Here is a 15,616-nt window from a genome sequence, read left to right as displayed (position 1 = left end):
ATGCAGAAAGGTATCATCTCAGTCCAATGACCAGACTTTTCCCACTTTCCCTATGTAGTGCCTCACCACTGGATTCACTGATTCATGACTGCCTTGGTTCTATGTCTCTTAAAGTTCTTACAGCTTCTTTTTCTTTGGAACATTCTTTCAGGGCAACTCCTGGGCCAAGGTCACTCATTTCTGGCTCAAAATAAACTACCTTATTTTCCTTTAAAGCAGAGGTGTTATTTTGTGTCAGGACTTTTATGAATTGGACTTGAAAGTCACATATTCTATTTAATAGAAGCTAGTCACTAATGACAATCCATATTCAAAGAGAAGGGTATTAAAGTTCACCTTTTCAAAGAAATGTGTGTCAAAGTTCTGGAATAATTTGTGGGTCTAAATATGGCTGTGACCCTTTTTTGGAAAATACTACATGCCAATAAAGACTATATAAAGATGTAGGATCCTCTTATTCCCAGAGATCTTTTGGTTACACATTTAATTTTTATATTTGTTCTCACAATAACTTTAAACATCTGGGGGAAATATATACTGTCTATATTATTATAAGCATTGTAATGTGTTTTTGATGTGTTATTTATGAATATTCAATACTGCTATAGAAATTGAAAGAAATGTGTTATGGTTTGGATCTTAAATGTCTCCCAAAGGTGTACACGCTAAAGACTTGGTTGACAGCCTGCGGCACTACTGGGAAGTGGTGGAATCTTTAGGAGATGGGATCTAGTGGAAGGAAGTTAGGTCACTGGGACCCCTGACTCCTCCTCCTCTACCTTTGCTCTACCACATATTCTCTGCCACAATGTTCTTCCTCACCACTGGTCCAAAAACAATGGAGTCAACTGAAACCTCTGAAACCATGAGTCAAAATAAACCTTTCCTCCTTTAGTTGTTTCTCTCAGGTATTTTATCATAGCAGTGGAAAACTAGCACAGTAAATACGGGAGCTAATAGCTTGTGAAACATACCGAGATCCATCAAATGTATTAACTGCAGATAGTAAATAAGTTATTAATCTTCGAAGCATGTTAAAGACAGAATAAGTGCAACATGTCTGTGTTGAATGCAGATATTAAAAATGGGACAAATTAGAGTGCCATTAGTAGACAAAATGGGCTAGAAGCACCAAATCTTTTTTTTGTTTTTTTCAAACTAGGGGCTGGGGATCAAACCGAGGGGCCTCACACATACTAGGCAAGCATTCTACTGCTGAACTAACCCAGTACCTAAAATATTCATAAGGTAAAAATCATGTCACTTCCAGATTGACAAATACTACCCCTAAATCAACCAATCACTGGTGAATTCCATTCTGTCCCACATGAGCTCTGCCTAGGAAACGGATACAACCCATAGCTGTTTACCAGGCTAATTTATGGCAAGCTGTGACCAGGCATACTTATTCCTCTATCTCTCCACAAGAGCAAGAATGTGTTGGCATCGCCTTCTGTCGGCTGAATGCTCTTGTTTGTCCTCAACTCTGGTCCTCACAATTATACCAGCAATAACAAAGTCTGAGTTATTAAAGATAGAACATGAACAGTAACACCAAGATTCAGACACTTTGAAAAAAAAAAAAAAAGATTCAGATACTATGATCCTTCCATTCCCCACCAGTCCCTTAGCCTGCTCCATCTCTTTCCCCTTACTGTGTTTTAAATTGACTTAATAGGGTACTGCATATATTCTTATTAGATGTTGACTTTGTACCTCTTTTGTGAAGCAGCAGCTGAAGAGACTCTGGTACTGGTCATAGCTGACAAAAAAAACCCAAGGAAGGAGTCAAGACTGAGAACTATGATCATACTAATTTGAAGGTGGTGGGGCTGTAGAGTTCTGTGGTGCAGTTTTTAAGAGGCACATGCTGCTTAGTAAGCTAGTGAAAGCCTATTGTGAATGACAAGGTTTGTCAATGAAGAATGACCAGATTAGAGTGATGGACAATGAAACAGACACACCTACACAATTAAAAATGGAGACCGAAGATAAAATTGATGTGTTCCAGTAGCAGACAGGAAGTGCCTATTAAAAAGGGAATCTCCTGTTTTATTCCAGAACTATGTTCATGCAGACCAAGAATACATTCTCAATTAGATTCTACTACAATTGAGTTCTATTATATCTTGACTACTAATGATATAGTTTTCTCTATTCTTTCATTTTCCCTTTCCCAAATCTTAAATGTACATAAAGAAACTGGTATGCATGCACAAGCATATTACTTTTTTCTTTTTTCTTCATTTTAAAAGTGTCTTTGATTTAAAAAAAAAAAAAAGCCAATCGATAAACAGGCTAAGGAACTGAACAGACACATCACAGAAGAAATATGATTGATCAACAAATATATGAAAAATGTTCAACATCTTTAGTAATTAGAGAAATGCAAATTAAAACGACACTGAGATTCCTTCTCACCCCAGTCAGAATGGCAATTATGAAGAATACAAATAACAATAAATGGTGGCAAAGATGTAGGGGGAAAAGTACACTCATACACTGCTGGTGGGACTGCAAGTTGGTGCAACCACTCTGGAAAGCAGTATGGAGATTCCTCAGAAAACTTGGAATGAAACCACCATTAGATCCAGCTATCCCACTCCTTGGTTTATAATCCAAAGGACTTAAAATCAGCATATTACAATGTTGCAGCCACATCAATGTTTAAAGCAGCTCAATTTATAAAAGCTAAACTATGGAACCAACTTAAATGCCCTTCAACAGATGAATGGATAAAAAAAATGTGGTATATATGGAATATTACTCAGCCTTAAAGAAAAATGAAATTATGGTATTTGCTGGTAAATGGACAGAGCTAGAGAATATCATGCTAAGCAAAATAAGCCAATTCCGAAAAACCAAAGGCTGAATGTTTTCTCTGATATGCAGATACTAATTCACTATAAAAAAGGGATTAGGTAGAGGGGAATGAAGGGAGGGGAGGGGGTATGAGGGTAGGAAGGAGAGTAGAATGAATCAGACATTATTACCCTTTGTACATATATAACTATATGACTAGTGGGATTCTACATCATGTACAACCAGAAGAATGAGAAATTATACTCCATTATATATGATGTATCAAGTGCATTTTACTGTCATGTATAACTAAAACAAATAAAAAATTTAAAAATTGTTTTGATTTTTAAACTGATACATAAAACTTGAACATTTTATATATATATATATATATACACACACACACACACACACACATATATATACATATATTAATGGGGTCTTGGGTGCTATTTTGTTTTATTTTGTGTTTTGGTACTGGGGATTGAACTCGGGGGCACTCAACCACTGAGCCACCTCCCCAGTTCTATTTTGTATTTTATTTAGCGACAGTCTCACTGAGTTGCTTAGTGCCTCATTTTTGCTGAGGCTGGCTTTGAACTTGCGATCCTCCTGCCTCAGCCTCCCAAGCTGCTGGGATTATAGGTGTGCATCACAGTGCCCAGCTTTGTGTGATGTTTTGATACATCTATGCATTGTATAATGTTTAAGTCAAGTTAAATGTATATATCCCCTCCAACACTTATCATTTATTTTTTCTTTTAAAAAGTAATGAGGGCTGGGGTTGTGGCTCAGTGATAGAGCGCTTACCTAGCATGTGTGAGGCATTGGTTTAATCCTCAGCACCACATAAAAATAAATAAATAGAAAAAAGGTATTGTGTCCATCTCCAACTAAAATTACTTTTTTAAAAAGTAAAAGTAATGATATATTTGAATGAACATCAAATGAAGATAGAATGGGGGAAAATATTGGCTCTGTTAAAATACCTTTCTCTGTTAGTGAGTGTCATATTCATTTAACTCTTTATATTCCAGATCATTTTGCTCTATTTTCACATACACACACACACACAACAAAAAGTCCTTGCATATCTTATCTGGAGGGCTTTTGTTGTTTATCATTGCAAAAGCAAGTTTTTTTGTTTTGTTTTGTTTTTATGTACTGGGGATTGAACATAGGGACACTCTACCACTGAGCTATATCCCTAGCTCGTTTAAAACTTTTATTTATTTATTTATTTATTTAGAGACTGGGTGTTGCTAAGTTGCTTAGGCTGGCAATCCTCTTGCCTCAGTTTCCTGAGTAGCTGGGATTACAGGTGTGGACCACCATGCTCAGGAACAATTTTATAACTTTTTTGTATGTAGCTGTTAAAATGTAGGGCAATTTGTCTTTAAATAGGGATAAATTATTCTAAAAATCCTAATTTCCAGCCAGGTGCATGATGCACGACTGTAATCCCAGTAGCTTGGTAGCCTCAATCATAAATTCAAAGCCAGGCTCAGAAAATCAGCAAGGCCCAAGGCAATTTAGCAAGACCCTGTCTCAAAAATAAAACAGGTTGGGAATGTGGTTCAGGGTTTGAGCATCCATGAGTTAAACCCCCAGTACTAAAAAAAAAAAAATCCTAGTTTCCCTTTAAGTCAATGTCACCTTCTTTAAAATTAAGCAAACAAACAAACAACAACAACAACAACAACAAAAAAAAAACTAATGAACTGTGACTCAACATCTTAATTTGAGTCTTTCTGTTCCTTGATCTCTTGGTTGGCCTAACTAGTAGCGAGATATCATTAAATTCACACAGCAACCTTACAAGGAAGAAATTATTATTCTTAGCCTATAGATGAGGAAACTGAGTCTCAAACAGGTTAAGTAACTTGCCCAAGGAAAAAGCTAATAAATAAGGGAACTAGAATTCATGCCCATGATGATATGGTTTCTTGATTCATGTTTTCACTGATTTTATTCATTTTTGTATTTTTAATAACCTAACCTGATGCTTGGCACATAGGAGACATTATTTGATAACCTTAATTAAATGAATGAATCCTTCCTTTTAATTTATTTGCCATGGGGCCTACATCTCCATTTTCTAATAAAATTGATGTGATTATTATTTAAAGTTAATATACATAAAAATTTTCACCCAACATTTAATCTCGACTAGTTGCTTTTAAGAAAGGTTTTCTTCCCCCATTCTAAGCTAGGCTTTAGAAGGGGCTTTCAGCTATTTTCAAAGTTCACATAAAATTTCTATCCTACTTTACCATACTTCAGATAGCTATTCACAAAACAGGTGCACACATTTCTGCTTCAATCTACTTAAATCTCTTTCACCTTATTTATGTAAGACCAAACTATTTTTTCTTTCTGTTGTAGTTATCTTTAGATAAGTGAGAGCAATGATTGGTAACTCAACCAAATTGCTGTCACGGTCAGTAGCCACCATCTATTGTCCTTGCAATACACGGAAGAGCTGCCCTCTCCACCCCTTAGTGTGTTGGCTTTGAAAAGGGCATGCAGTAAGGAGACTCTGGAGTCCTGCTTTTTAGCTGGATTAGACTTAGTTATTTATCCTAAGGCTCAGTTTCTTCGTCTGTGATGGGAGGGAAGTTGCAATATCTACCTGGCAGACATGTTCTGACCATTACATAAGGGAATTTGCAATAAGATGCCTGGTACAGGTCCTGGCATTTTCTGAAAGTTCAATATTATTAATAGTTGAAACGATTTCAAAATACTGCCCTGATTTAGTAGTTTTTTTCCTCTCCTTGTTCTCAAGCCGAGTTCACACATACTTCCTCCGCAACCACTTCCTCTTTACGGTCGCTGAAATGCAAAACAAAGTCAACTTTTTTTCACATTAACTTTTTAACGCGCCCCCAGCCCCACAGACTCCCACCAACCAGCGCGTTCTTTACGCCTCCCACGGTGCGCCGCCCTGTAGCCACTGGGCCGTCTCTCAGGACTGGCCCAGTCAGCGCAACCTACCGAGTTCCTGGGTACCAGGAGGACTAGCTGTGGACCCTCGACCTGGCATGCTGGGCATCCAGCAGGTGAGGAGACTGGGGGCGGGCCGAGTGCAGCTGGCAGCCCGCAGAGGATTGGGGGGCCGGGCAAGAGGGGGCGTGGCCCGGAGAAGCGGGCGTGGTCCAGCGGCGCACTTTGAGTCCTTCAGTGGGCAGGTGGGAGGTGAGGCCAGTTTAGTGAGGTGGGACCAGAGATGGCGGGTGGAGCCCCGAGGCGGAGTGGAAACCGACCTAAGCAGGGGGTGACCCTCAGAGCGGGACAGGACCTACAATACAGACCGATGCCGTGGAGAAGCCCTCAGGCGGCAGGCGGAGGGGCGGGGCCACTCAGTGGAGTGGGGCGGGGCTGGCTCGCCGGCCGGGGGGTGGGGGCGGTCCCCGACGCAGGGGGCGGGCCCGGCTCTGCGGAGTGAGGCGGGGTCGGCCGACGTAGGCGGCTCCGCTCAGTGTCCCCAGTCAGCGTAGAGGGGCGGGTTCGGCCGACCCGCGGGCCAGCTGTAACCTGTCCTAGTTGGGTGCTGGCCTGCCGCGCTCCGGCAGCTCTGGCTGAGTCTGCGCGATGGGCGACCCGGAAAGGCCGGAAGCGGCCAGGCCCGAGCAGGATGAGGTAAATGCTGCTGTAGCTTCATCCTCCGTCCGGCAGTCACGCCAAACCTTTGCATGACAGGTTGCGGCTGCAACCTGCAAATGGCAGGACCGCTTTGGGGAATTCTATTCATTGCTGTTAGAAACCCGGTGCAGGCCTGCGGCGCGCCCTCGCGGAGCGACCGGGAGGTCGTTCCCGGGAGGGGTGAGAAGGGAGCCGGGTTTCTTCTCCGCCCGGCCGCTCTGCTCTGGGGCCAGCCAAGGGCAACGCTCCGAGGCTTCAGGCTGGGAGAGGCGCAACCCTTTGTTTTTCTGTCTTCACTCTCCCTTGTTCTGGAACCCTGGCCCGGAGGCTGAGGCAAGGAAGGGACTGTGGCGGATGTACTGCAGAAATGCGTAGCATCCCCGGGTGGTTAAAAAGGTTTGGAAAACGCGTTTGGGAATTGACGCAGATGGACGGGGTGGAGTTGACCGGTGAAAAGGGGACGGGAAATCTTCATAACAACGAAAAAAAAATTAGATGAGGAGGCCAGATTGACTCAGACCGAGACTGCGTATCTTTGGAGTGCCAGTTTCTCTTTAAACAGTGGAAGTGATACTTCCCTCACAGAGAAACGAGTAAGTGCTTTATGCAAAGAGCCATGAAAGTTGTAGATACTTAATAAACCCAAGAACTCGTTCATCCTCTCTTCTTCTATGCTAATAAAAGTATGCAAAACACAGCAAATAAACTGGGATTTAGTAGATTGTAGAGTTGTATGGTAGTTTAAATTGTTGCTCTATAATTTGCATCCGTCATTTTTCTTTGCAAATACTTCTAAACCATTTGAAATTAGAGAAATACTTATTGTACTTGAACCTGTTTCTGTGTGGACTTGTAATGATATGGAGGGAACATGAAAGTCTCAACTCGCAGCTTAGCCCTTTTACAAAGTTGTAGATTCCAAGTGTGAGATTTTATTTTATTTTGATTTTGCAAACATTTGTAATTAGCAAACTGTAAATATCTCTTGAACCAAATACATTCTCCACTCCTGGGAGAACTTTGGTGTTTTGCTAATGGCACCAGTAGTCATGCTGACCTAACACCTGGGCTGTGTGATTTTTTTTTTTTTTTTTAATTTGCAATTATCTTGCTAGTGCCCCCTGATTAGCTGGGATTACAGAGGAGCAATACCTTGCCCAGCTGGAAGTTAACTTTTTCATTACAAAGACAGAGGCTGAATTTTATATCTAGAATGAATTTTGTTGAGTATTTTAGTACAAAAGTTTTTAAATTGATATACAAAGATGCCTTAAGTGCCTTGTTTCTCTAGATGCGATAGTGTCACATGGGCCTTCTTCATTAGTCCCCTGAGTACTTTGTAAAAATGTTAATTACTGGGCCCACACTCCAGATCTAGTAAATCAAAGTCTGTTAGGGTCAGTCTAAGTCTGCATTTATAGCAAGCACTCTGGTGATCTTAGTACACCTCTGGGCATGTTTATTATGTATGCCTGTAGTCCCAGCGATTTGGGAGGCTAAGGCAGGAGGATTACAAGTTCAAGATCAGCTTCAACAATTTAGTGAGGCCTTAAGCAAATTAGTGAGAACCTGTCTCAAAATAAAAAATAAAAAGGGCTGGGGATGCAGCTGAGTGGTTAAGTACCCACAGTTCATTGTGACATATTTATACATGCATATAACATAATTTGATCCATTTCATTCCCAAATACTTCTCATTGAGCTTCCCTTCTCCCTCCCGTGACCCCCCAGGTCTCTTCAATTTTAAAGATATCCATTTTTTCCCCCTTTTTTCTAACTTCTACATATGAAAGAAAATATATGACCTTTGACTTTGAGTCTGGCTTATTTTGCTTAACATTATGCTCTCTAGTTCCAGTCATTTTCCTAGAAATGCAATTTCATTTTTCTTTGTAGTTGAATAAAACTCCGTTGTTTATATATATACCACATTTGTTTTCTCCATTCATCTGTTAGCAGACACTTAGACTGATTCCATGACTTGGCTATTGTGAATTGCATTGCTATAATCAGGGGTGTGCATGGTCTTTGTCATATGCTGACTTCCTTAAGATAAATACCAAGTGCTGTAGTTGAGTCTTATGGTGTTTCTGTCACCAGGGGAAAAATATCTCTGGAAAATGGTCCTGAGAAATTCCCAGAGAAGGGACTATTCAACTCAGGACAAGCAGGGTCCTTGACCTATGCCACAGAAAAGAATTTCAACACGCATCAGTACAGGCACAGAATTTTATTTAGGAAGGAATACATGTTCAAGGGTAGACCATCTTGAGAATGAGAGAAGTCTTTTGGGATAAAGAAAGAAATATCAGAGAAAACATTTGGCTTTTGGTTTTTTGGGATTGGCTTATTTTGCTTAGCATGATATTCTCCACCTTCATCTATTTATCGGCAAATGCCATAATTTCATTCTTTTTTTAAGGCTGAGTAATATTCCATTATATATATGTATGTATATATATATATATATATAGTGTTCATGCATCTGTTGAAGGACGTCTAGATTGGTCCCATAGTTTAGCTGTTGTGAATTGAGCTGCTATAAACACTGATGTGGCTGCAACACTATAGTATGCTGATTTTAAGTCTTTTGGGTATAAACCAAGAAGTGGGATAGCTGGGTCAAATGGTGGTTCCATTCCAAGTTTTCTGAGAAATCTTCATACTGTTTTCCATAATGATTGCACCAATTTGCAGTTCCACCAGCAATTTATGAGTATACCTTTTCCCCTACATCCTCCTGGAATGTTTTCTCTGATATGGATGAAATTCACAATTGGCGGGGGTTGAGAAGAATTGAGTTAATGTAGATTAGGTAAAGGAGAGTGAAGGGAGGGGAGGGGGGCAAGGGGAGAGGAAGGGTAGTAGAATGAATCAGACATTATTACCCTAAGAACATATATAACTTTATAACCGGTGAGATTCTACATCATGTATAACCAGAAAAATGAGAAATTATACTCCATTATATATGATGTATCAAAGTACATTCTACTGTCATTAAAACATTTAAAAATTTAAAACAAACTGAAGATAAAAAAACTACTAAATTTTCAAAAGAAAGAAAGAAAGAAACACTCTCGAGGGAAGAATTGCAGCTGTCCTGAAAATGAGAAGCTTTGGGAGTAAACCAAGGAATACATACATTCAAGGAAGAATGTGGCCATCTCCAGAGGGAGACAGCAACCCCTAGGTTTGTGGTGCTATTTATAGAGGGACAGTAGCTAGGGGCTGAACTAGTGGTAGAGCCAGGGCCAAGTTGCACAATCTTGTGCCAGTTTTTCTAGCACTTGTACTTTGCCTTCATGCTACTTTTTGCATTTAAGTTCATGGGGTCAAGGGTGTGTGCCCCAAGGGTGTGGTCTGGGTTTTTTGCTTTGTATTCCTGAGGTTCCTAGGTATTTCCTGCATTCCAAAGGCTCATGGGCCCTTCTCTTTTGAGATTCAGTATTTTTTTATTGTTCTGTATTACTAAATTCCTATTTCAGTTCCATTCCTAGTCTTTTGAGGAATCTCCATACTGATTTTCATAGTGCTTACACTAATTTACATTCTCTGTGTTAATGTGTCTGTGCCCCTCCACCAGTTCCTTGCCATTGCTGGGCAATCTTGTCCGGGCATGCTCAGGCACCGCTTCATACTAGAAGACCAGAAACTAAGGCAAAAGAAACTGGGTGATAGTTTGCAAAAGGCAGTGGAATATTGGTAAGGAATGCCTCCTGCTGAACTGCATTTTAAATTGTCATCACTTTACATGTTTATGGCAGCACAATTCACACTGGTCAAAGTATGGAACCAGCCTAGATGTCCATCAACAGATGAAAGGATAAAGAGAGTGTGTTATATATACACAATGGAGTTTTGTTCAGCCATATGAAATATGAAACTGTCATTTCAAGGAAAATGGATGAAACTAGAGATCATTATATTAAGTGAAATGAGTTAAACTCCAAAAGTCAAGGGTTATATATTTTCTTTCAAAAGGAAGAGATGAAAATGGAAAAGAAAGGTGGGTTGGACCTCATGAAAATCAAAGGGAGATCAATAAAGGGCAGGGACCAAAGAGAGGGAGGTGGGGAGGGAGGGGTGAAGTGCTGGGGAGTGATATTGGGTCAAATTATATTGTTATATTTGTGCATGTGCAAATATGTAGCAACAGATCCCATTATGTGGAACTATAATGCACCAATAAAAAAAGTATAGAAAAAATTTTCATTACTTCACACTTGTGTAGCTACAACTTAATTGTCTCTCTACTTCTAATCTTACCTGATGTTCAATTCCATTTATTATTGCCAGGTCAATCTTTCATTAAGCTAGTGCTTTGATGTCACTCCCCACAATACAAGCTCACCTTAATGTCTCCATTTTCACACACATACTCACAGAAGCCAATTTTTTCAGGCCAGCAAAGTACAGAAGTAACTTTTTTCATGGCAAATTCTACTTCTTAATTTAGGTCTTCATTTCAATTGCTAAAATTATTATCTTAGTTGGTAGCAAAATCTAGTTTTTTTTTTTTCTTTTCTAATCCGTTCTACATGCGATTAATCTTCCTAATGTCACTCTGTCTTAATTCCATTCACTTCTATGACTGTTCACAGTTGTAGTCCAAATGTAGCCCACAATGAGTGTCAGCATCTGGGCATTGAGAACAAGTGGAGCGAGTTGGAGCATGAGCCTCTGGGCCCCCAGATGTTTGCAGATCTTTGGCTCACAAATTTAGCTCTTAGTTGACATCCATATTCTGTATCCTTTAGGAAATTTCTCTTGTCTGTGAACCCTTAGCTTTAGTCAAATCAGAGCGATGACCTCTGCTTTGCTTTTGTTTGTCCTACATTCATTTGAGTCTGTTTTCATCCCAGCTGATTCCCCTTCTTCCATCTGCTCTTTAAGGCTTCATCTTTGCCTGTCTTGCTGTTCTCTATACAGTCTCACTGGATAATCACATCCATTCCCTTGGCAACCATTAATAGGATCTTCATCACTCCTGTGCCATAGTGTTATATTTTTAGCAGCCTACTGGTCACCTTGAAACTGAATTCATTCTCTTTTTTATTGACAAAGTTAACTTTATGGAGACTTCTGTGTCTACTACTTATGGTTGTTACTTGGGTTGTTGGACAAGCTAGTTTAAGTTTTGTGAAACATTCAGTGTGAGAAGCAAGGGATTTTTCTGATTTATTCAGTTTTTCTTTAGATATTGAGCAGCTTCTCTGTACCTCTTATTTCTTGTTTATCATGCAATTGCTGAAGATTTTTAGCAAGAATTCTGTAGAATATCTCTTAATTGTGTGTGTGTGTGTGTGTGTGTGTGTGTTACTACTTTCGTTTGTTATTCTTATTTAGGCAAGAGATGGGTAGTGCAATAAATTTTAAATTATTTTTCCCACCTCCAATTTCTCTACAAAACTACCCACATTTCTACAAGAGTTCTTAGAATACAGATCCAGGTATGTTACTTGTCTGGTTAAAAACCTTCAGTGGCTCCCAATAGTTTTCATGTTATAGGCGGGATGCCAAAGTGTTGTATATCAAAGTAGGCCACATTGACCTGCTCCAAAAACTTCTTAATTTCTATTTAATGAAAATACAAAAAAGTTTAGACATATTCAGCCTAAACTCAGATCAAATTTAGAGATGGAGTACATATTTTAAAAACAGCTAATTTTTTGTTTTATCAGAATAATGACACTGAGATAAAGTATCAAAACAGTTGTATCAAAGTGGTTACAGGTACCTGGGCACATGCCTGTAATCCTAGTGGCACTGGAGGCTGAGGCAGGAGGATCACAAATTCTAAGTCAGCCTCAGCAACTTACTGAGCCCTGTCTCATAATAAAAAATAAAAAGGGTTGAGGATGCCAGGCGCAGTGGCACATGCCTGTGATCCCGACAGCTCAGGAGGCTGAGGCAGGAGGATCAAGAGTTCAAAACCAGCTTCAGCAAAAGTGAGGCACTAAGTACCTCAGTGAGACTCTGTCTCTAGATAAAATACAAAATAGGGCTGGGGATGTGGCTCAGTGGTCAAATGCCCCTGAGGACAATCCTAATTTACCACCTCCCCAAAACAAACAAACAAACAAACAAAAACCAAACAAAAAAGGGTTTGAGGATGTGACTCAGTGATTAGCACCCCTGGATTCAATTCCTGATACCAAAAAAAAAAAAAAAAAAAAAAAAAAGTGGTTATAGGAAAATAGCTATGGCAAAATCTATATATATTTACTGTCTTAGTTTTTCATTGCTGTGACTAAAACACCTGACAAGAGAAACTTAGAAGAGGAAAGATTGATTTTTGGCTCATGGTTTCAGAGGTCTCAGTCCATGGTCAATTGCAGAAGCATCATGGTGGAAGGGCATGGCAGAATGAAGCTACTTGGCTCATGGCAGCTGGGAAGCAAAGAGGTGGCTCAGGGTCAGATATAATCCCAAAGGCCATGCCCCTAGTGATTTACTGCCTCCAACCATGATTTACTCAGCAAAAGCTCTTAGTAGTGCATTTAGTCATCAGTAAGATTAATCCACTGATGAGGTCCAAGCCTGCATGACCTAATCATTATCTAAAAGCCCCACCTCTGAACCTTGCTGCATTGAGAATCATGCTTTCAACACCAGAGCCTTGGGGGACATTCCAGATCCAAACCATAATATTTATATTTCCATGGACTTTAACACCTGGACCCTTTTCCCAAACAAAATCATAAGTGTAACCACTTGATGGAATCCTTTTTTGACTATTAGCATAATTTTATTTAAATTAATATTTATAAGATTATAAAGTTAGTCAGTGGAATTATGAGACTTTTGATGAACCCACTTTTTGAATTGGGGTATAGATGAAAGTTGAACAAACTTAGCAAGCCGTGTCTTTGTGTATTTATCAGACGTTCTCTTGATCAACTAGCTGTTAACCAATTCTGTTGATTAGTCAGCTTTGTAAAGTATATAGATACTCATGAGCTGTAGAATGCACATAGCTAGCAGTAGGCTGCTCTTTCATGTACCCACAAACTTCTGTTTTCACTGTCTGAGTCATAACTTAGGACCAGTTTTCTTAAATTCCAATTCTATTTATGTCAATTGTACATGTATTTTAATACTTGCAGTTTAATTAAATATTATGTAAACTAATAAAGTACAAGTATGAAAAGAAAGCTGTATGAAATTTAGATTGAAACATTTGGAAAACTCAGTAAAGGTGAGTTGTTAAAAATGAGCTCTTCTAAAATATGGATTCTTAGCATAGGTCAACAGAGGGCACCCGAAAGAGCCCTACTTGAACCTCCTATATTGTATTAAAATGTACACCATGAAATAAGCACTATGTCATCTCTAGTGCAGTTCAAAGCTTACATATCCTCTCTTCCACATTGCAAAATCCACATTTTATGAGGATAGAATGGAATAATGTATATACAAACATGGCTTTCATTTCAATATAAAGGTATACTCAGCAGTTTTATGTATCCTGACACTGATCAATTATGTATCAGTGTGTAAAAGATCCCATTCAGGATTAGGATGGTTGGTGCCAAACGTTACTGTTTGTGGTTTCATTCCCAACTCTATGTGCACTCTATAGCAAATGGAGTAGATAGAGATGTCCAGCCCTGAATCGATTTCTGTACCTCTGTGATAAATTACATAGCAAAAAGAAGACTGCAGAGTAGTATCACAATGCTCCAACATGATAATAAAAGCATAGTCTAGATGAACTAAAGGAAGAACAATATAGATCAAAACAGGTTGAAAATACCTGTTGAGTGTAAATCTCTGCTTTTTCATTTGGGCCTCAGTTCTAGCTAATCTCAGTTATATTTGAGTACCTCATTTTTTAAGTCTCTCCAACCATTCTCTATTTCACGTGCAGAAGTTCCTTTTGATAGAAGATACTGATTCATCAAATAATAAGCCAGTATAATAACTTTTTGAATATAGGGACAACCTTTAAAAGATCAACCAGTAGTCTCAATAGTCAATAATATAATAATTTTTAAAGTTGATAGCACTTGACAATGTACAAAGTACTTTATTTATTTGCAGTGCTAGGGATTGGTCCCAGGGTACTCCACCACTGAGCCCCAGCCCCAGCCCTTTTTATCTTTTCTTTTGAGACAGGGTCTTGCTCAGTTGCTGAGGATGCCCTTGACCTTGTCATTCTCCTTCTTCAACCTCCCAAGTAGCTAGGACTATAGGTGTGCACCGCCACTCTCAGCCAAAGTACTTTTATTTATATTAATTCCTCTAAACTTTCTAACAGTCATTTGAAATAAGCACAGCAAATATTACTTTTGAATTGCAAATAACAATATTCAGGTTAAGTGATTTGGCTGAGAACATGAATATTAGTATGCCCTTGTAAGTGAAAACAATTTTGTACTATAAAGAACAATCTGGTGGCTGGGGAGATAGCTCAGTTGGTAGAGTGCTTGCCTTGCAAGCACAAGGCCCTGGATTTGATCCCCAGCAACCCCCCCCCCCCCCCCAAAAAAAAAGAACAGTCTGAAAATGTGAATAGGAATAACAGATTGGTATATGGGATGGCTAAAATGAAGAAAAACTGATAAATTGTTGGTAAGGAGTTTTCAGATAAGTATAGTAAGTATTTCACTTAAGACTAGAAAGAAACATTAAAATGCAAAAGTGGTTTATAACAGTGGCCTATTCATGGCACCATTCTATATCAGAGGGGTACTGAGGAGACATTTTGTCTGCAAACAGAAATTTTCCCACCATGACATTTATGGACCTAGCTTTGTACTTATTGTCTAAATAGCAATAACTACAAAAATTTTTGAGTGCCTATTATGCATCAGGCATGTTTAAGCACTTTTAAAAATTTGTTCTTTTTAGATATACATGATAGTAGAGTGTATTCTGACATATTATACATACATGGAGTATAACTTATTAGGATCCTATTCTTGCCATTGTACATGATGTGGAGTTTCACTGGTCATGTATTCATATATGAGCATAGGAAAGTGATGTCTGATTCATTCTACTGTCTTTCCTATTCCCATTCCCCCTCCCTTCCCTTCATTCCCCTTTGTCTAATCCCATGAACTTCTGTATTTCTTCTCCCTACCTTCCCTCGTTATGGGTTGGCATCCACAAATCAGAGAGAATATTTGGCCTTTGGTTTTTTGGGACTGACTTATTTCAC

The 15,616-nt window shown here is 39.2% G+C and overlaps 1 protein-coding gene across 5 annotated transcripts in view; it reads left to right on the top strand.

The window, feature by feature from the left end:
* The first annotated feature begins 6,277 nt into the window (after positions 1–6,277).
* RRM2B (ribonucleotide reductase regulatory TP53 inducible subunit M2B) overlaps positions 6,278–15,616 on the top strand; it is a 33,644-nt gene continuing 24,305 nt past the window's right edge. For 2 of the 5 annotated variants that reach the window (XM_079108193.1, XM_079108192.1), the window contains exon 1: positions 6,279–6,444. In XM_079108193.1, the coding sequence (XP_078964319.1) occupies positions 6,397–6,444 (48 nt within the window). In that variant the 5' untranslated portion in view covers positions 6,279–6,396. Of the gene's footprint in view, positions 6,445–15,616 lie in introns of all 5 variants that reach the window. The other 3 variants (XM_079108195.1, XM_079108194.1, XM_079108197.1) reach the window with 3 other exon arrangements.

This window comes from Sciurus vulgaris, assembly GCF_902686455.1.
Source record: "Sciurus vulgaris genome assembly, chromosome: 1".
Taxonomy (NCBI): Eukaryota; Metazoa; Chordata; class Mammalia; order Rodentia; family Sciuridae; genus Sciurus; species Sciurus vulgaris.
Note: the sequence above shows the minus strand (reverse complement) of the source record. Positions and strands in the feature narration are given on the sequence as shown.